Source organism: Phocoena phocoena, chromosome 12, assembly GCF_963924675.1.
Source record: "Phocoena phocoena chromosome 12, mPhoPho1.1, whole genome shotgun sequence".
Classification (NCBI taxonomy): domain Eukaryota; kingdom Metazoa; phylum Chordata; class Mammalia; order Artiodactyla; family Phocoenidae; genus Phocoena; species Phocoena phocoena.
Window position 1 is genome coordinate 15,109,485 of NC_089230.1, and position 21,211 is coordinate 15,130,695.

Genomic DNA, 21,211 nt, shown 5'->3' on the forward strand with positions numbered 1-21,211 from the left:
GAAAATTTCTGGAGATGGAAGGTGGTGATGGTTATGTAGTTCAATGTACAACAGTGTCAATGTACTTAATGTCATTGAATTGTACACGTAAAATAATAAATGTCACGTCTATTTTACCAGTTTTAAAAAGATATAAAACGTTCCGTGCGAGCTGCTGTATTGAACAGCGCTATTCCCCTGAAGCAGTGGAGTAGTCTTGGTGGGCAGAGGAGAAACTGAAAACATGATCGGAAAACAGGTTACGAAACTATGGAGGCTGACAAGTCCCACATCAGCCCAATCTACCTCTTCCTTTTCTAGGTGTTACAGAGCAGGGTTGCTTCCACACCAACTTGCTCTAGGCTTGTCAAATGACCTGGGTAGATTCTTTGATGTGATTAGTTTCGCAAGGGGTAAGCAACATGTTTTCTTTGGAAGAAATTTCCAACCATGGGAAACTACTCCCAACCCGAAGGTTGGTTTGTTTTGGACACAATTTCCCGAATTCCATATTTTCTATCCACTCAGTATAACTGAATATTCAAGATGGCACACACCCAAAAGCAGCGTAATTCTACCCCAACTGAACATGACCTGTTTTAGCAAATCTTCAACAGAATTATGCCTACAGGCAGTCTTTGAAATATATTAGCAGTTCTTTAGCAGACCAGTAACAATAGCTACTCGATCACCTGAGTTAACTGAAGTTTTTGAAATGACTTTTCATCCAAAATCAAAATGTTACCTTAAAAAAAAAGCTTAATAGAATGGGAAGGGACTTTTTAGTGGCAGGTATTCTTCTTAATGCTTGATCTCGCAAAAGAAATCAATGTACTCAGTTATGTTTGTAAGTCGGTCTGTCCTTTGCTTTAATACATTGTCTAACTGTGAATCTGCAAGTGCAGGTGGAAAATATTCTAATTTTATCATCAGAAATACACTAATATTTACCCCTTACATCTCCTTGGTGTAATGAGTTTCATAGACAGCAAGAGCTATAGTTTGTGTAAGAGTATTTGACCAAATTGTGAAAATCCTTTCAGCGAAAGAAAAGCTTTTGACAACTCCACTTTCAAGTAATCGTATCTGTTGGTCCCAGATTAGGGCAAAAGAAATCTATGTTTTAGTTTTCAGAAATGTAAATAAAGTCTCAAATTGCTGGGAGGGCTTGAAATTCTTTTAAACCATTTTTTTCTGACAGGGAGGAAATAAAAAGTGCTTTAGGAATATCTGTCATTGTCTTTATTAATCCTACTTAACATAAATGGAAGATCGTGTTTTTTGCAACAGGTATAGTGTTCTTTAATCTTCTGGTCTGAGCAAAGGGGATGGGGGAGGGGTGAGACCTATTTGTAACAAGTCATAATACTCCAGAGAATAAGTACAGTCAATTCTGCTTTAACATTTGCTTTGAAAACATGAATGTGTTCCCACATGATTAATATACTAGGGAGTAACCTGAACTTAAATTTCCGAATTTTGCTTGGCAGGATTGCATCCACGATAAACACTAGGTGAGCACAGAAAAGTACAGCCACTTCCAAAGAGCAGCAGAGGAATACAAATACACACACACACACACACACACACACACACACACACACATCTCAAATACATACCAGCTACCTCAGTCCACCTCAGTCCACCTTGTGTGCCTCAAAGCCGCACCCATCCACGGCACGTGTATCAATTTCGCATCGATGTTAGGTAAACCTACTCCATAATAACTCACACTGCAACCCTGCATATGGCTTCTGCTCTCTTCAGTTTTTCTCTCCTTCCTCTTAGCCTACCTTATATTTTTCCTTCTCTGTTCTTTTTCCTCTTTATTGTTCTTTTTTTCTCACTCTTTTTCTCTCACTCCTCTTTTTCTCCCTCTCACAGAGGGTGGCAGCTGTGGGAATCAGTTGGCTCCCACAAGAAATTTCAGCGTTTTCTTTCGAGGTAAAGTATCATATTTACTATAGAAGGTATATATTTCTTAACCATTTAACATGTATAAAACTGTCTCCATTTTTGTTAGATTCCTATCTTTCTTTTTTTGTGTCACTGATGATGTTTTTGAGTATTGTGCTTGGAACCCATTTTTCCATTTCTCCCTCATATGATTTTGCATAGTGAGTGATTTTTAGGAGCACATAGGTCGTATGTCGAATTATAGCAGAATTGATTGTAGGCACTTTGAAATTCATATAGCTCTTTACCTCTATCATCTGTACTCTCTCTCTCGGGTCTTAGACATATGATACGGAAGCTAAAAACAAGCTGCAACTATAATCTCTTCTCAGATCACGAACCCTTGCAACCTGGTAAAAATGTCCTACAAAGCCTGGGCATCTTTGGACTGACCTCAACTATTGATTCCGGCCCCAAGCTTCAAGAAGCAAGTCACAAAAAATAAAGAAGTTAAAAAAATAAAAACTAAAGAAGCAAGTCACAAGTCAGGATTGTCAGGAACGCAAAGGTGACTTTTCCATTACCTGAGGTTTAGTATTTCTTAAGGAGACAATGAGGAACATCACTAAATTCACAATTATTATACCAGCTGGTGTTCATTATGCTATTGCTACAGAGTTCTTAGTAATTTGAAAAGTGTACTCCAGGTAAAGGTTAACAATATAAATAGACTACTATTTATCAACGGTAAATTTACTTTCTCCAAGTTCACCTCTGGAAAGATGCAAGTTGACTTCAACTTCTTACGGAAAACCATCCATAATGATGTCAGTTGATTTAGGGGGTGCAAGGCCCAAGAATGTATTAAAACACTTTCAACAATTAGGTTTTTCATGGCTTACTTTTTCTTCAAGTGTCCATAATTCTCATTTTGGCTTCTCAGAATAGCTACAGAAATGAGTCTAAGAGAAGGGCAGGGCAGTGAAAAGGAGGGCATTCACTTTTCTTATAAACTTTATCAGTGTGGCAATAACCTTGCAGCTTCCAAGTATCATCATTCTATTAAGGGTTTGATGGCATTAGTCCATTATCCTCATTGACTCCAGTCTACTCAAGAGGTTTCCAGAACACTAGCAAGAGAAGTATCATCCCTGCCTTCGAACTATGCTAGACCCAAAAGGCCTCTTTTTAAACTGAAATACTACCTATTATGTTCAATAATTTCAAAGAGCCCTGTTGACAGGTCGTATGGATAGGAAAAACTACAAAAATAAAAGAGGAGAGGGCATCAGGAATCATGGGGAAAAAAGAGGGTGGTGGTGATGGAGACATGAAAGAGGGGAGGAACAAGAGAAGATACATTGGTCTGAATCTGTTCCAGGTCCTAAATGAAGAATTCCATTTCAAACATTCTATAGGGTTATTTAGTAGAGAGAGTAACTATAATCTTGGCAGTAAGCATCATCAGAATCTTTCCTGCTTTCTTCTTCATGTATTTTTATTTTTATTTTTTTAAAAAATTTATTTATTTATTTTTGGCTGTGTTGGGTCTTCATTGCTGTGCGTGGGCTTTTCTCTAGTTGCAGCGAGCGGGGGCTACTCTTCATTGCGGTGCGTAGGCTTCTCATTGCGGTGACTTCTCTTGTTGCGGAACACAGACTCTTGGCGCGCGGGCTTCAGTAGTTGTGGCTCGCGGGCTGAGCAGTTGTGGCGCACGGGCTTAGTTGCTCCGCGGCATGTGGGATCTTCCCGGACCAGGGCTTGAACCCGTGTCCCCTGCATTGGCAGGCAGATTCTTAACCACTGCGCCACCAGGGAAGTCCCTTCTTCATGTATTTTTAGTTTTACTTCTAGGGATGGTGGGACACACGGTGTAGGTTTTACAATGAGAATGTTTCAGATATACAAAATGCATGGCGTACGCAGGCAATTGCTCACAAAAATGCTTCCTACTTTTTCTGGGCACACAGCTAGACCATATCTCCAAACTTAGAGTTTGATGTGGAATGAGAGACAGGGTGAGCCATTTCTATGCTTGTCCCAGAACCCCCCACCCCTTCCCCAATGCATGTCTCCATGTCCTCTTGCCCTCCTAGCTGAGACGGCACAGACCCCAGCACAACCTTCGGAGCCACGTACTGAAGAGGACAGAGCCTCATCAGCTTGGTTCCTGAATGACTGCCTGGAGGAGCACAGCTCCCATGAACCTGAACACACACATACATGACTATAAAAGGAGAAACTTCTGTTGTATTAAGTCACTAAATTGGGGGCCTATTTGTTACTGTGGCTTAGCCTACTCTTATACATTATGCCTTCCAAATTTTTGGAACAGTGGTTCTCAACCAAGGGAATTTTGTCCCTCGGGGGCTATTTGGCAATGTCTAGAGGCAATTTTGGTTGTCAAGAGTGGGGATGGTGGTGGTTCTATTGGCATCTAGTGGGTAGAGGCCAGGTTTGCTGCTAAACATCCTACAATGCACATGACTATCCCCTACAGCCAAGAACTATCCAGCCCCAAACGTCTATTGTCCTGCTGTTGCAACACCCTGCCCTAGAGAGCTTAAGAAGAAGATCAAAATCTCTGAGCCCTCCGCTAGACAATAAGAGGAGATTTACAATAACAGTGTAGGAGTAAAAGAGGGGCTTTAGAGTGAAACTTGGGTTCCAGCTCCAGCTCTACCACTATTTACAGATCTTGGATAAGTTCCTTTACTCTTTGTACACGCAGTATTCTTGTGCTAAAAATAAGAAATTATAGTACCCACAAGATGGGGCTGTGGCTGAGGCTTTAAGCGCTTAATGCAGTGCCTGAAATGTACTCAAATATTAGCTGCTGTTAATGTTGTTTGTTGGTGTTTTTGTTATTAAGGCACATATCTAGAAAATTTAGAAGTGGTAGCTATGAAGTATGTTTACAGCTGTTCGGATTCATTGAGGTGGCGGGTGTGGTCACAAAGCTTAAGGTTTCACATCGGTGATACTCACTGTCTACCGCGCTCCCAGAAGAATCTGACCAATATCGTTATTTTGACTAACTTTCCTAAGTTTTGACTCAAGATCTAGCCAGAACGATTTGGAGGAAATAAACTGACATCATTCATTAAGTATACACGAACTTGTGTGAACAGCCCACAGCTACTTTTGCACAGCAACTCTGCAAACCTCAACTCACTTTGCTTTTACTAGATGCTGCCCACCTTGGCCTACTTTCGATGTTCATTAGCAATTAATCATAAGGTATGATCAGAACATTCTAAATGGACAAAAGAGTTAAAAGGCCAGGTCCCTGCCCTCCCTCCCATATTAGGCTGCAACCAGTAGAAGAGAGGAACACTCAAAGTCACTATGTTCTCATCTTGTAAGTTTCTGTCGTTGTTAAGGTGACAAGAAATGAGAGTGGGGTGGGGTGGGGTAGGGTAGGGAAGGAGGGGGGCGAAACAACAACAAAGAGGCATGGAAACAGTCAAAGTGAAGTTTGGGGGGGCTCACGTACAGTGGTTAGATGTGCTATTTGAGGAATAACTTCTACATAAGCACGAAACTACTTAACAGGTTTGCTTCCAAATTACCATAGATCTTAAATGGTTTTAGGAAAGATCTCATTCACCCACCATGATACAAGTCCTTGGAAGGAAAAATAGACCCATTCAAACAAAAATGCTCAAATGCCATGTAAAAGAAAAAGTATGTTACATTATGCCAAGTGCTACAGCATAAATTCTTCATTAAACCCACCCACATAATAAGCCTTCATTAAAAACAATCCCTGACAAGTCCTACACTCTAGCATTGAACACATACTTCCCTCAATATTCAAAAAATCTTAGTCTAAATGAAACTCATAAAAAGTGCCAGTTTATTTAAACTGGAGGGAAAGTAGTGAGTGAGGACATCTGCAAATAGAAAGACAATAAAATCTATGACAGTTCACCACATCTCAACAGCCTCTTCCCTTGGTTCAAAACCTTTCTCCTCTTGTCAAGTATGCTAAGCAGTTATGGCTGGTCCAGGGAACGCCCGTGTAAAGCCATCCTTTCACGGCCAAGGGAAAAGAGTAGCAGAGACATACACTGACGTTTCCACACCAAAACATCTTATCTCTCCGACAGAATCCAGGAAGCCAGGCTTCAAGAGAAACCACCTCCAAGCTTGACAGCGTTGCCCTTGAGGGGTGGCACAGGACAAAAGCCCACTCAGATTCCATTTTATCCAAGTCTTAGTCACCTCACCAGCCTAAGACCTAAGTCTCCAGGCAGAGTCAAGGGTGGAGTCACTGCACAAATGCCCTGGGCGTGATCACTGGGTTCCTTCATTCACTCTGCACAGATCTGGGAGAGGCTCGCTTCCCAAGCGTGAGAGTTCTCCTTCCACTAACGGATACCTCCGGTGCTAAGGGCATCCTCTTTAAGCTATGGCAACAGGCAGAATAGCTTTCAATGTGCTTCATATCACTAAGTGCGTGGAAAGCATCCTTCTCTCGTCCACCTACCCTGCCACTGTCTGTACTATCACACGATAAACAAAGAGCCCGTGTCGACCGATAAATACAAGAGCTGGGGGTTGGAGAGCAACAGTATAATCCTTGTGTAGCAACAGCTTTTGAACAATGCTGAATGCTTTCAACAAGGATTGCTTAAGGCTTTGGCTCTTTAAATTTTACACAGTAAAGCTATAATAATCACTTCTTAACTTTTTAACACACTGTAAGGATAGAGGTGCTTGGAAAAGGATTTTAGCTTTCTGGAATATGATAAAAAAAAAAACCTCACATGTTACTTTTAATATTCTACCCACTTTTTCCTCACTAAATACACGTCCTCAGCATCCCAAAAGATGATTTAATTTAGTATTTCTTATACTTCAAAGATGCCATTTTGTAGTAGGGATGTAACTTCTAATTACACAGTATTACATGATGCTATGAATTATTTAAAAACTTTCCTAAAAAGGTTAAAACAGGCCATGAACTATATCTGGGGCCAAGTTTATGAGACTGTCAAAGGCTCTTTTATAGATCATTTAGAAAGATTAAAGAAACCCCCTCTACGCATGAGAGTCTCTGCTCAATCTACCGTCCCATTAAACATGAAAGAAACCCTTATTTCCTACTTTCCAGCTATGAATTTCTCCCTCTCCACAAATTGTATCATTGGCGATTTTACTTTTAACTTTTAAAACTTGCTTTCATACTTATTATCTCATTTTATCTGTGAATGTTATTAGGAGCCATATATAGAAATGGAAATAACAGCTCTATTGTTTCTTTCAGTATGGGTGATAGTCAAGACCTCACCTCTCTCTCTCTCTCTCAAATGTCAAGTGTACAAAAGCAAATCACTAGGACGTCAGGCAAAGGAGCAGAGGATGGAGTAGCCATGGGGAGGGGATGGGGGGACAGAGAAAAGGGTCTGGGGAGGATGCAAGGGATGAAGACCAATAACAATAAGAACAATAACATTTCTCAGTTAAATTTTCAGAAAGCATTAGGAATTCATTTTTGAATTCCTAAACGGCATGGGGAAGAAAAAAAACCAATATATTTGGGATTATTTTAATACGATGTCTCTACGTAGGGAAAGAGAGACATACATCCTCTTTTGCCTTGTAACTAACATCTGGGAATCCTATTGCCCAGATAAGGTCAGCAGGATCTCTTCTCAGAAATAAGCTACTCTGATGCTATTTGGTACCATGTTGAGCTATCAAAGCACACAGTATTAACATCTTCTAAAGCAGTGTATATATCAATGACCTTTCACAAAGATGTTTCTTTTTATAAATTCTAAGAACTAAACCTAAACCTGAGTGGTGAGGATTATGTATGGATAGGATATACTACAGATAAAATGTACCGCTTACAGGAAAATTAATTAAACCGAGACTGATTATTGAAGGATATTAGTTAGTGGGAAGTCAATAAAGTAGAGAGTGTGGACAGTCCGAAACTGTGCTACTGCATAAGTGAAAAATGACTTCCCAGTTATCTCTATAAGTGATTAGATGTTTTTTTCCAGAAATAATTCTTGCTTAGAACGTCAACGAACAAACTCTGTCTCTTTGTGTCGTGAGAGATTATGGTAGGTTGTTACTAAGTAGCCCTTTTCCCAACCAAAAATTCTGCATTTGAAAAATTGAGGGTGTTAGAGAACTCAGCTAAAGAATTATAAAAACAGGTTAGAAATGGATCAAGAAAAATGGATTTTTAAAGGAGTTAACGCTTTGTATTTTAAAAGAATACCCCTCATAACAGTCTTTATTGGGTAAGGTTGCTGCAAGCTAGAAAATAATTGGTTACTCTCCATAAAGGAAAGAACTAGATAAAACAAAATTTTATCAAGATCAAGATAAAATAAAACAAGAATTTTATCTAGTTCTTTCCATAAAGGAAAGAACTAGGTAAAACAAAATTTCACAATTTTGTGAAAATTGTGATCTTGAGAAACAGAGGTGGTCACACACAAAAGTGTGTCGAGAAGAGGCTGCAGTGACCAATCGTGATCTGAAGAGACTCTGCACTTTTCTAGGCGGGGAAGGGATGTGACTCGAAGCATCCCGGTGACTTTGGAGCAAAGCAGCATCTACTTCTTCCTACCCGGTGCCTCCTTCTATATTTGGGACATTTCTCCCAACCACCCTCACTCCAACAACCTTCTCCATCTCTCCTCTCCCTCTTACGTGTCACCTCAGATTTTCCGTGGGTTCCTCAGAAATAATCCAATTGCCTTCAAAATAATAATGTTGGAATCACCCATTTAAAATTACTTTTTCCTAATTAAATTTCTGCTGTAGTGAATTACTAATCTGTTTATTTTTGTGAAAGACTTCAGGTAAGACAGCTATAACTGGGCCGGTCGAGAGTGGTTTGTTCACTCTCAACCAGCAAATTCAGAAGAGGCCGGTGATGATGATAGTTTCCACTTATTAATGCTTACCACGTTGCAGGCGCTGTCGTGTGAGCTTTTTATGTATTATCAAGTTGAATTCTCAAAATAACAACCCTATAAGGCAGGTATGATTAGTCTCATTTTACAGTTGATGAAATGCAGGCACAAATACATAGTCTAATACAGGGCTTGGCGAACCATGGCCCTTGGGTCCAGCCCAGCCCTAAAGTTTTCCTGGAACTTACACGCCCCTTCATTGACATAGTGTCTGGGGCTGCTGCTGGGCTACAGTGGCAGGACTGAGCAGTTAGGACTGACAGCTTAGGGCCCAGAAAGCCTAAAATATTTACTATCTGGCCCTTTATAGAAAAAGTCCACTAACCCCTAGTGTAAAACATGGCTAATGCACTGATAAGGGAAAAAAGACAAGAACGTTTGGAGAGCTTGGAATAAAACTTCTGCTGAAACTTTCTTAGAAAAAAAATTCTGTCTTGATCTGTTTTCTTTCATACACATCTTACCTTATTTCTTCTCACCTAAGGTTTGTCAATCAGCCTCAGAAAAAAAAAAAAAAGTGTTCACAGGATCCCAGCTTAGTCATTGAAGGTTTCTCTGTCAGTACGGTGAGTTTTGATGAAGTGGTAAAGTTTCCAAGAAAGAAAGAAAAAAGGACAGACCAAAGAAAGCTCTGACAACCATAACTTTCCTGAGAGGTTCCAAAATTTTTGGCAGTCTCACAGGTATTCCTTCTCAAGTACAAATGACGTCATTGATGAAATTAAAGAAACAATTGGCCTGGTTTATTCTACATTTGGTATCACATATTGTTTTGGTTGAGCATCAATTGATTTTTCTATTTTTACTGGGAAGTTATGTCATAACTATTTTTAGTAGACAGTGTCTGGTTCCATCATTTGTGGAACTCAACACACAATTGTGCCTTAAGAATTTGTTTTTCCCCTAAAGCTATAAGAATGTATATATTCGGTGGAGAATGTCCTCATCAGCAAATATTCCACCACTTTATTCTGAAACACATTTTAGATTAAAAGTCTAAAAACAGGAAGTAGGCACTAACGGATGAAAGAATCTGGGATAGTACTAGGCAGCAAAGGGAGTGTAGCTTTATAATAATATCAATTTGCCTTTGAACCATTAATACTAATATTTTAAATCATTAATTGAGAATGAATTAATATCTGAGTGGCTCTGGTAATTCTTTATCCTTGAAAACCTAACTCTAAATCAAAGTCAAATTAATAATTGAATAAATCAACTATACTCCCACATAAAATAAAAACTTAAAAAATAAAGAAAGGATACAGAGAAAACAACAACAACAAATTAATCATTGAATTTCCAGAGTCTGCGATCTGGTACCTGAGCTGAGTTCAATTTGCAGGGAGTCAAAGAATTTATGCAAACTTGCTTACCATAAAAGGAAAGTAAATGCCTAAGAACAAGCCCAGGGTTTTTCTCTATCTTTCACCACCTTCCCTCAGATACCAACCAATACAGAAAACAGCATCAAACGGTAATTCCCAGGCTTGTTTGCATAGAAGAATCACCTGGGGATCTTCCATAATTTCCTCCTACCCGCAGACCACACCCCAGGCCCAGGAAATCGGTCTCTGGAGGTGAGACACAGGCATCTATAGATTTGGAAGCTCCAGACACCAGGAGACAATTGTGATTAAGGCGAAGATAGCCTGATGGGCTCAGTCAGTACACACCTGACACCTGCAAGTCAGGAAGCCTCCATCCTCTGTCTGCTCCACGCTCTGCCAGAGACTCTCAGACCTTTGGGGCAGGATTCACTAACACAACACACCGGTGTATACACCGGTATCATCATTCTTACTCCCAGCGTGTAATCAATTCGTGAGTGCAAGTATTAAGAGGATCTTAACACAGAGAGGATGGCCCTAGGGTTCCTCTTAAGTTATGATCTGTTTAAACATTCACACCACTCTTGCCTCTTAGAAGACACCTGGCTGTGCTCTTGATTTTGCGAACAGGTTGATCCTGCAGGACAAATTTTAAAAGCCGACAATTTGTCTTACCTCTACGATGCTTTTTAAATCTTGCACGTAAGTCCTCTCGGTCTCCAGAATCTCCTGCACAACTCTGTCCACATAGAGCAGCTTGGGGCTGGTGGCTGATTCTGCCCCCGTTTTGGTCGCCCCGTTGGTTTCCACTCTGTGCTGGGCCCAGGGCTGCCTCTCACTGCCCTGGTCCGTGTTCTGTTGGGCGGATGCACTGTCCCTCGGCAGCTCGCTGCTGGAAAACGGCCTGGCTGGCATCAGCTCCAGCTTTATGGCCCCTGCTTCCTTATCCTGGGGAAACAAGCCCAAGTGGCTGTTTGAAACTAAGGTCATTCTGCTGCCAAAGGAACCATGGCTGTCCCGGGAGGAGGCCGAGGACGACGTGGAACCAAAGCTGACCGGGCGGTCGCTGTCAGAAAGCTCCATGGCTTTCAGTTCTTGGGAGCAGCGGGAGGGCCTGGCTGTGGTTTTGGGATCTGGAGCTTGTGTTACAGCTGATGGCACTTCAAGACGCAACTGGTGCACATCTATACGCATGAAAAAAAATAAATAAGGAAAAGGACAAGATAAGCAAGGTAGGCAAGTATTTTTAAATTATATCAAACAGAAAGTTTAAAGGCGGTTAAAACCTAGCTCAATCTACGCAGTCCAAAGCAAAAAGGTAGCAAGTTAGGTATAGACGGAAATGTAAAGATACCCATGGGACGCTGAGTTGCAGAGTTGGAGTTTCTAAAGCATCACATGGAAATGCATCAGAATCAGAGTCTCCGGCACTACCTCGGACCTACTGACCGTCAGTCTGCGTTTTCCCAAGACGCCAATGCCATGTGCGCACACTTTAAAGTTTGAGAAGCACTGCATCCACGGCCTCAAAGTGTGAGCACCTGGGATGACTAATAGAGCAGATTAGTCCAGATCTACTAAATCAAGGCTCAGGGCTCAGGGCACAAGGAATCTAGAGCTTTAACAAGCACCACAGGTGATGCTTACGTATTTAAAACACATCCTACGTGATTCTTATTGTATTTTGAGAAGCACTGTTTTAGATTTTAAGTATTCCACTATAATTCCACAAAAATTTAAGCTACCAACCTGGAAGCACCACTACTTGACTTAACAACGCTGACAATTTTACACTTTACTTGTAACACAGCGTTAAAGAAAGTGTCACATGGACAATAATTTTCTAATGCTGGGTAAGAAAACCCAAAATATTGAGACTCACATCCCCGTTAAAACTTAACCGTCCCATCAGAACATTTCTCCAAATCTCTTCTTGAAAGCTGGCATTCCATTTGCGGTCTACATGGAGTTACGCTGTTACAGAGTATATTTGATGAACACGTTCTGCACGTAGAGTTCAATAACATGACAGTGTGACCATGCAATTAAATAACAGCACTTAAATCTTGGGTCCAAAAAAGACCTTTCATGGACTTTAAACTTGCAGAAGCTATTTTGGTGAAACACACAAAGTTCCAGTCTTCTTCATGTGAAAGGCAGGATCCACGCTGTATCCCCCTAGCAATGCTATCCCAGGTTTACAGAAACAAAATGCCTCGCGATAAAGAGAGTGATTAGTGAAGAAATCTGTTTGATTTCAAAATCTACCAAAATCCATGTTTATAGGTCTTGTTAGAAAAACAAGAGAGTGAAACTTAGGTATGGAAGGTTATAAGAAGACAAATACAATAACAAGAATATAGACTAATGATTGTCTTTTCAAAAGGAACATGAATTTGGTTTGACTTGATAATAAAGATCATCAAACAGCTGGTACCAATATTTCCAAAATAAAAAAGAACCCATCAAGTCTATATCCTTCAACATCCAGACTTTTTCTAGATGGTTTATATCCATGGTACATATCTGTGCAAGATTATACTGCAATTATTAAAATTATGAATGTCAAGTAAAGGAACTGATGGGTCAACAAGAAGGAACGGTAAGAAACGTGCAGAAAATCAGTAAATTACCAGCATAACCACTACCACGTGGTATATTTGCCCCCAATTTTTAAGGCTTTTGCGATATTCTTTCTGCTTGCTCTGTAACAGCTTTATGGCCTATAAAACATGGACTGGTCATAGTAGTTAAAATGCACCTGTGCTGAAAATCCAGCTCCAACTTGAGTGCCGGAAGAATCCAAGCAGCAGCCGGGCACTTACGTATGTTTACAGCAAAGGATGCTCACCCATGTCTCGGACTGGTGTTGAGAAAGTCCTGGGCAGTTCAGATTAGGAGCAGACACACAACGGCACCCATCACAACCATAAGCTTGAGGTTGATGTCACTTTCAGGAATGGGCACTAACTTATATAAGTATATAAGGGTTCTTTGAGGTCCCAATGGGCGAATGAGGCTATGAATTAGGACCAAGCATAAGTTGGACGTACTACTCTTTATGAAAGAGCATCTGGAAAGGTCTAGATCATCTATTCCCCATAGATATGGATACGCTGGTCTCCAGGACAACTTCTGATTTTCCGACCAGATGAGAATCAACCTTCTCTCCAGTAGAGAAAACCATATTTGATAGTAACATCACTCTTGGCAAATATTCATTATCAGGATGGTGAAAAATGAACACAACAGAGAGACTCACTTCTTTACTTACTTTCACTCCAAGTTAGCCAGCCAATATTGGGACCAAGGGATTAAAGAGGCACAAATAATTACCAGATGTTTAGAGGAGTCCGTGTTGGGCTGCTAGGGCTGCTAGTGCCTTTTATACTTTCAAAGGCTGGAGAGAGTGGGATATGATACTCGGGTCAACAGGGATCCCTTCATGGATGAATCTTATATACCAGCATCAGTTGGACCTGGTTCCAAGGAAGGCTTCATATGTCCCGATACCAGGCCTTGTGCTCTAGGTCACTGGACCAGCCCATTCAGAGTGCCAACTGAATAGAATAAAATAGAATATTTGAGATATTTGGTATCTCTAGTATTTGGCCAACTTGGGGCTTTCTGTCCCAAATTACATACTTTCCAAAACTGCCAATGACAGAAGTGAAACATTTAAAACTAGGTCATATAATGGCATATAATAGGGGACTGCATTTGTTAATGGATAACATTTTTTATGTTGATTATATAATTATAGTTTTCTCACATAAGGAAATGTACCTCATAAAAACTGTCTAGTCTTGTTCTCACCTCCTTCAAAATAATTTAAGATTTCCACTCTGCCTGGCCTATTCCTCCTAATACAATTCATCAATTGTTAATATTTATCTCTAGAGCTGCACTTTTCAACACAGTAGCCAGTAGCCACATGTGACTACTGAGCACTTGAAATGCACCTCATCCAAATTGAGATGTGCTCTAAGTGCAAAACATACGCCAGCTTCCAAAGATGCGGCATGAAACAGATAAGCGTAAAATACTTAACTAATAATCTTCATATTAATTATGTGTTGAAATCATACTTTGGAATAGTGGGTTAAATAAAAGATCTTCTTAAAATTATTTTCACTGGTTTCATCTTACCTTTTAAAATGTGGCTACTAGAAAATTACAAAATATATACGTCTTGCATTGTATTCCAGTTGGACAATGCTGATCTAGAAATCTTCTAGATAATTATATTATTCTGTAAGATTTAAACTTACTTCCTTATCAATCTTTATTCCAATAATAGTGAATGAAGAGGTAAATACAATTTGAAGTTTATCTTTTTTTTACTCCATTCGTTAATATACAATATTGTTATGAGGTAGTGAAGATAGAATTGGGAGACAAGGGCTGTGTACTGGATATTGGGGTAGCTGGTTTCCCATGATAAACTGAAACACGAGAAAGAAAACTGTAGAGCAAGAGAGCTTTATCCGGGACTCCCCTGGTGGCGCAGTGGTTGAAAATCCGCCTGCCAACGCAGGGGACACAGGTTCGAGCCCTGGTCCGGGAAGATCCCACATGCCGCAGAGCAACTGAGCCCATGCGCCATAACTACTGAGCCTGCACTCTAGAGCCTGCGAGCCAAACTACTGAGCCCTCGTGCCACAGCTGTGCTAGAGCCTCCATGCCTAGCGCCTGTGCTCCACAACAAGAGAAGCCACTGCAATGAGAAGCCCGTGCACCGCAATGCAGAGTAGCCCCCGCTGGCCACAAGCGGAGAAGGCCCATGCACAGCAATGAAGACCCAACGCAGCCAAAAATAAATAAATAAATGAATTTAAAAAAATAAAAAAAGAAAGCTTTATCCTCCCCTTGAGTGAAAGATGTTGGTGATTGTGTTAACATTTGGGTAACTTGCTGCTTTGCTTTGCTCTCCTTCTCAAAGCCTCTCTCTTTTTCTTACCAGATCTCAAACACAGGACTAATAATATAGCAACTTCTGAGAATTTGCCAATCATTACTAATGGCCCATGTTAGTGGATCTTTTGACCATGAATACCCTAAAGTAAGCTGATTTTCCCGCCTTGAGGGTCTTGGTCCTTCTGACCCTTGGTAAACCTGGACGTGGTGGTGGCGGAAGCACGTGTAGAGGGGCCTTGATTCTTACAACTAGGAGTACTGTAGCTTAAAAGCCTTCAAAATAAAAACATTCCTTCTTGTCCCATTCTCAGTAAAAAGAACAATATGGCTGTATGGCTCCCATGTAGATAACTTTCACACATCTTACTTCAAGACAAGCCTCCCTAATTTTTTTCTAGGCAAAAGAGCTTGAATTCCTTGGCTTTTCTTTGTTTGCTCTTCAAACGTCCACTGTTTTAATTGCCCTCCTTTGGAATGTCACTGTCAGAATCAAAAGTAGCACTTCTTGGCTCTAACTTGCCTCTGAGGCTGATTTAGGGGTGAAGCAGAACTTTCATTGGCAGGAAAAGTCCATGCTTCTCTGACCATGTTTACAAGTTGAAGGGGAGACTGATGGGGCCACAGCTGACCACACCCTGTCACAACCCCCAAGGAGAGCTTTACAATGCAAGGCAAAACTATATGCACAGGACTTCCCTGGTGGTGCAGTGGTTAAGAATCCGCCTGCCAATGCAGGGGACATGGGTTCGAGCCCTGGTCTGGGAAGATCCCACATGCTGCAGAGCAACTAAGTCCATGCGTCACAACTACTGAGCCTGCACTCTAGAGCCCAAGAACCACAACTACTGAGCCCACGTGCCACAACTACTGAAGCCTGCGTGCATAGAGCTCGTGCTCCGCATCACGAGAAGCCCGTGCACCACAATGAAGAGTAGCCCCCACTCGCTGCAACTAGAGAAAGCCCGCGCGCAGCAACGAAGACCCCATGCAGCCAAAAATAGATGAATGAATGAATGAATGAATGAATTTAAAAAAAAAAACTACATGCACAGCTGGGAGGAGGAGTGATCAGGATTTCCAAATTCTGCTCATTGCTACTCTAGACTTCAAATACCTAATTGGAGTTCCTTGGCAGGACAGTCATGGACATCAAGAGAATGTATAGTGCTCAGGACCAGTGAATAACTAAAATTATGTAGTTCCTTGTTACACTCTCTGTGAAGAGGAGGAAATAGAGGGACTAAAGTATAAGCAAGAAGTTATTCTATCAGCCAGCAAAGTTCACTTTGAGTCTTTGGTAGAGCCTCAAAGTTGTAAACTGACTTGATGATTCAAAAAACAAACAAACTTTTGAGTCAAAGTTATAAAGATATTCATTTATATATTTCAAAGACAACACCAACTATTTGCGGAGTTCTCCTCTACACATCTCTGGGTTAATAGTGAAGGGCTCAGTAGATAAAAGCTACCAGATATCAACCTCTCCGTTTTCTAAAATACCAACATGATTCTTGTATTAATGGTAAGTCCAAGGCTACAATTACACGTTTCTGCTCAGAGTGTTCAATCCAAGGAACATGATTTTCATTTTTATTTGTAGCTGTTTGGTAATGAAGAAGTAAAAAAATCTTCTTACCATGTTAATTTCTTAGTCTTGACCAGTGTACTCTGGTAATGCAAGATGTTAACACTGGGGGAAGCTGGATGAAGGGCATACGGAAGCACTTAACTATTTGGCAAATTTTCTGTAAATTAAAAAATTTTCCAAAATAAGTAATTTTAAAAAGTCTTGTTACCATTGAAGAGTCAGTAAAGCAAAAATTTGGACAAGAAGATCAAGGATAGGAAAAGCTGCTTTGCAAAAATGCTTTTGTTCAAACAAGAGGTGAGGGGTTGAAAGAGAATCAAAGATTTCTTTGGGCTGTAAAGTCTGATACTAAATATTTAGATTATTTACTAACTGGCTCCTATCCAGTCAGTAAAAACTAAGAGGTACAACGGCTCCTGCAGTTGAGTAGGGATTGAGTTAGATAGCCCTAATTAATGCAACTAATATATTAGCTAAATTGCCTTAGCTAAGGTGGTGACTCCTGAATTTCTATTCAGGTCACAGGCATGTCGGTTTGGTTAGAAGAGGACCTAAGGGAATTCCCTTAAGTCTCTTCATGTAAATACAGTTTTTTACTTTTACTATCTGCTTTTTGAAGGTGATTTGGTGTGGGAGGTGAAGGAGATTATGGGGTGGGGTTAAAGCTACTCTGTGGGTTGCTATCACTTTCAGGGAGATGGGTAGTTGTCCACCAAAACCCACCCCCCCTTCTTCTTTAGTGAATAGAGTTTCAGCTGAGCACACTTCCCAGCCTCCTGTCATTAGATGTGGCCATGTGGTCAAGTTCTCACCTGTGGAAAAGATATATGTCCCTCTGGGGGTCCACTTTTCAAGCATCAGACGCTGGTCCTCCACGTTCTTCTCCCTTCCCACGGGGACCCAGATGACGCAGGGATCTTTGCCTGAGCCATGAACATGACACCAATGCCCTACAGTATGGCAGAGCACGAAGACAGAAGGGCCTTGCAATAACTGGGTCTGGATGTGCCCTGAGCCACCCCATTAAAAAGTCTGGTTATCCTGAAACTGATGTGCTGTGGAGAAACCATGTGGTGAGACCCCATTCATATGCAGAGAGAAGCTGAAGGGAGGCTGGCTGACCTGGCCCCTGCTGTCAGAGTTTCCAGCTCAGGCACCAGATGTGTGAGAGAGCAGCCTCTGAGATGACCCCAGCCCTGTCACGTCTGACTGCAGCACCAGGAGACTCTGAACCATACCCACCTCGAAGAGCCTCTCCTGAACTCCCGAGTCACAGAAACCTTGAGAGATTAGAAATGATTGTTGTTGTTCCAAACCACTAGGCTCTGAAGTGATTTGTAACGCAACGAGAGATAACCAGAACAACCTCTGTTATAACAGATCTGCCTTACCATGATGTGCCAGAGCTTTAACTCTGTCAAAATTATCCTGAAAAAACAAAACAAAACGCACGCCCCTTCCCCCTCACACAGAGCCTCGCAGCTCATTCACATGTGTCATTACCTTTAGAACATTTTATAGGTGGGAAAAAAGATAGAGAGGTTAGGTAACATCTTGCTCAAACCTGAACAGTGAATCAGAGACTATGGTTTCTGATTTCTAGTCCATTATTTCTTATACTTGGCTATAGATTCATACAAGAGGGCAGAAAAAGAGCTTAGAGATTAGGAAATGAAGCACTAAACATAAGCTACTTGTATTAAGTGCATGACACCAATGTGCCAATAGCGTGTGTGTGTGGGAAGGAATGAATATGTGCCCACCTGTGTGTGCAGAAGGAGCTCAGAGGACCAGCCAGAAATCAAGTTATGACATAACAGTTTCTGCTTCAGAGGATTTGCGTTTCTGCCCTGGCTCTGTACCATGGAGGTTTCTATTGCGATCTTTGAGTCTCTGGTTTCCTCACGCGTAAGTGAGGCAGCTGGACTAGATGACTTTCCCGGGCCATCCAACGGTGGGGATGCAGCTCCTACTCTGAAATCAACACCAAGTCACTGGCTGCCACACCTGCATGGCCCATTCCTAGCTGGGATCACAGGACAAGCAGTAACCACAAAATAGCAATTTTCTTCTCTATTCTACTAACGCCAGGTCTTAGATGATGAAATGTATATCACTGACTTTGCCAAAGGCTAAAAACCCTCTATTTTTAATTCAGATTAAATCATAATCTATGCTCCGGCTTCCTTCCTGTTCGTGTGGAAATTTCAGTCTCAAGGCAGTAACGAAACAATGATAGCTACATACACAGGCTCCATCTGCATTGAGCACGCTCAGTTCCAAAAACATCTCTGCGCATTTCAGAGGGAGGATTAGGCTAAACAACATTTCTTCAAGAAAAAGGAGGAGGAAGAAGAGGAGAAATCCAAATACCTAACACTAACACTAGGAATAGCACTCTGAGAAAGTAAGCCATCCATAAAGTACACTAAACATTTTCTCAGAGAAAAAAAGAGGAGGAAGAGAATTCAGTGTCTAACAATAGAGATCTGAGTGAATAAATCCATCTAGAAAGTACAATATACAACTATTAAATGTCATGCCCTTTCAAATCCTTAAGTGTGTAGAAAATGGTCATAATTACAGCTGAGTAATATGGGCGGTTTACAAAACATAGGTACAAGGTGATCCCAATTTTGAATTTAAAATACTACTTGTTTATTATCCACATGAGAAAAAGATTGAGAGGATATAGAATAAAACACTGACACTGGTTTTACCAAATAGGAGAATGGATGATTTTTCTTTTGATATTTATCTGTAAATGTCACTTTTCCTCAATAACGGTATCACTTTGATAATCTGAAAAAGTTATTTAAAGAAATTAAAAATCACAACCTTGGTTGGTATCAAATATTTAAATATTTTAAATGAAAATAATTGATTTTATGTTCAATATGATTAATGAAAAGGAATGCCAAATATATACATCTTCTCTAAAATATATTAGTAACGCTAAATTAAAATAATTTAAAAATAACCAAAAAAAAGATTCTAATGTACAACAGCACTGACTACAATCCATGCCCTTTTCTCTCCAATTATTCCTGCTAACAAAAGGATTTCTTACCAATAAACACTCAACATGGAAACTGCATTTACTTAGTCAACTTTGGTTACCACCAGACTCAGGCTGAGTTTCATCACTACAGTTGCTAAGCATAAACTTCGCAAACATTGATTTTTGTGCCCTCCCCCCCCCCGCCTAACCTGCATGAACCTCATAAAGGAAGCACATGAAAGTACTCAGCAGTCGCTGCATGAACACTTAGGGTTTTAGTTTTCTCCCCAGCGTCACCAACATCAGCTCTCTAATTTCAACCTAACTTTAAGGGGAGATCAAATCCAAACCAAAACAAGGCAAACACCCTTGAAGGCAGACTGCAGTTCAGATGGAGGAAAAAAAATCACCTTCTAGACTGATTCCATTGTTGGAGAACTCTTTTCAGTACCTCGCGTTCGTAACAGAACAGTTGTAATATATGCAAGCAAGCTGCTGGCCCTGCGCAGCGTGGTGGAGAAAACCCCTGCGACAGTTTCTCACCAAGGCTTGATGGGCTCCGCTGCTCCAGGGGGAAGGACCGAAGGTGTGGGGCATGGGTTCCGCGGGCACATCCACATTTGCACCTACCTGGGCTCTACCCAGGCTGAGCCGCATTGTCTGCCTTCAGCTGATGCAGTGACCTCACTGGGAGCTCAGTCAGGTAAAACCAGAAGACTTTACTAGTCTGTGCAGCTCCTTCCGTAGAAATATTGCATGAGTCAGCTTTTATCTCTCAAAACCCAACACACAAAGGCTTTACAAAAACCTGATTGGCAACTTTCTCCCTGCCTTTTTCCCCCTGGTGTGCAGACCACAGACTTCAGCATCACTAAGAGCCTTAAATGAAACATGACATCATTCAGCTGAGAAAAAGGACAATAGACACCACTGTGGGTAACTTGAAAATGCACACTTCGCTGAGCAGCACCCTGCGACTGCCATTCTTTTGTGAACATCAAATACAACCCACACTCGCCTATAGCTGCTTGGGCTCTACCTTCCTGGCTCTGGCCACGGTTCTCATTAAACTCCACAAAAGCGGCAAGGTCTCAGAGCTCTCATATTTTCAAGTTCACTTCTCGAACTTTGTCTGTTTCAAAGGAGAGGGACACATCTTTTGCATAAGTTTTAAAGTGAAGTTTGGGGGTGGGGTGGAGAATAACACACAGTTGAAGGAAGTTTGAATCCTTAGTTTCCCTTAACGGGACAATTAATACAGTTTTAAGTACGTGAAGTTACACAAGAATACATTTAAGCTTGAGTATTTTAAAAACAGTATTGAAAAATCTATCAGAAGACAAATACCTATAATGTAAACTTAAGGCATTTCTTAGGAAAACAGTTTAGTTCTGTGACTTTATATTCATAAATACTAAGTAGTGGGCTTCCCTGGTGGTGCAGTGTTTAAGAACCCACCTGACAGTGCAGGGGACATGGGCTCGAGCCCTGGTCCCAGAAGATCCCACATGCCGTGGAGCAACTAAGCCCGTGCACCACAACTACTGAGCCCGCG

General features: G+C 41.0%; 1 protein-coding gene across 1 annotated transcript in view; it reads right to left on the bottom strand.

Annotated features, from left to right (window-relative positions):
• PLEKHG1 (pleckstrin homology and RhoGEF domain containing G1) overlaps window positions 1-20,371 on the bottom strand; it is a 93,212-nt gene extending 72,841 nt beyond the window's left edge. The window contains exons 1-2 of the mRNA XM_065888818.1: window positions 20,287-20,371; window positions 10,826-11,334 (exon numbers count right to left, since the gene is read on the bottom strand). Of these exons, the coding sequence (XP_065744890.1) occupies window positions 10,826-11,233 (408 nt within the window). The 5' untranslated portion in view covers window positions 11,234-11,334; window positions 20,287-20,371. The remainder of the gene's footprint in view (window positions 1-10,825; window positions 11,335-20,286) is intronic.
• Window positions 20,372-21,211: the final 840 nt, after the last annotated feature.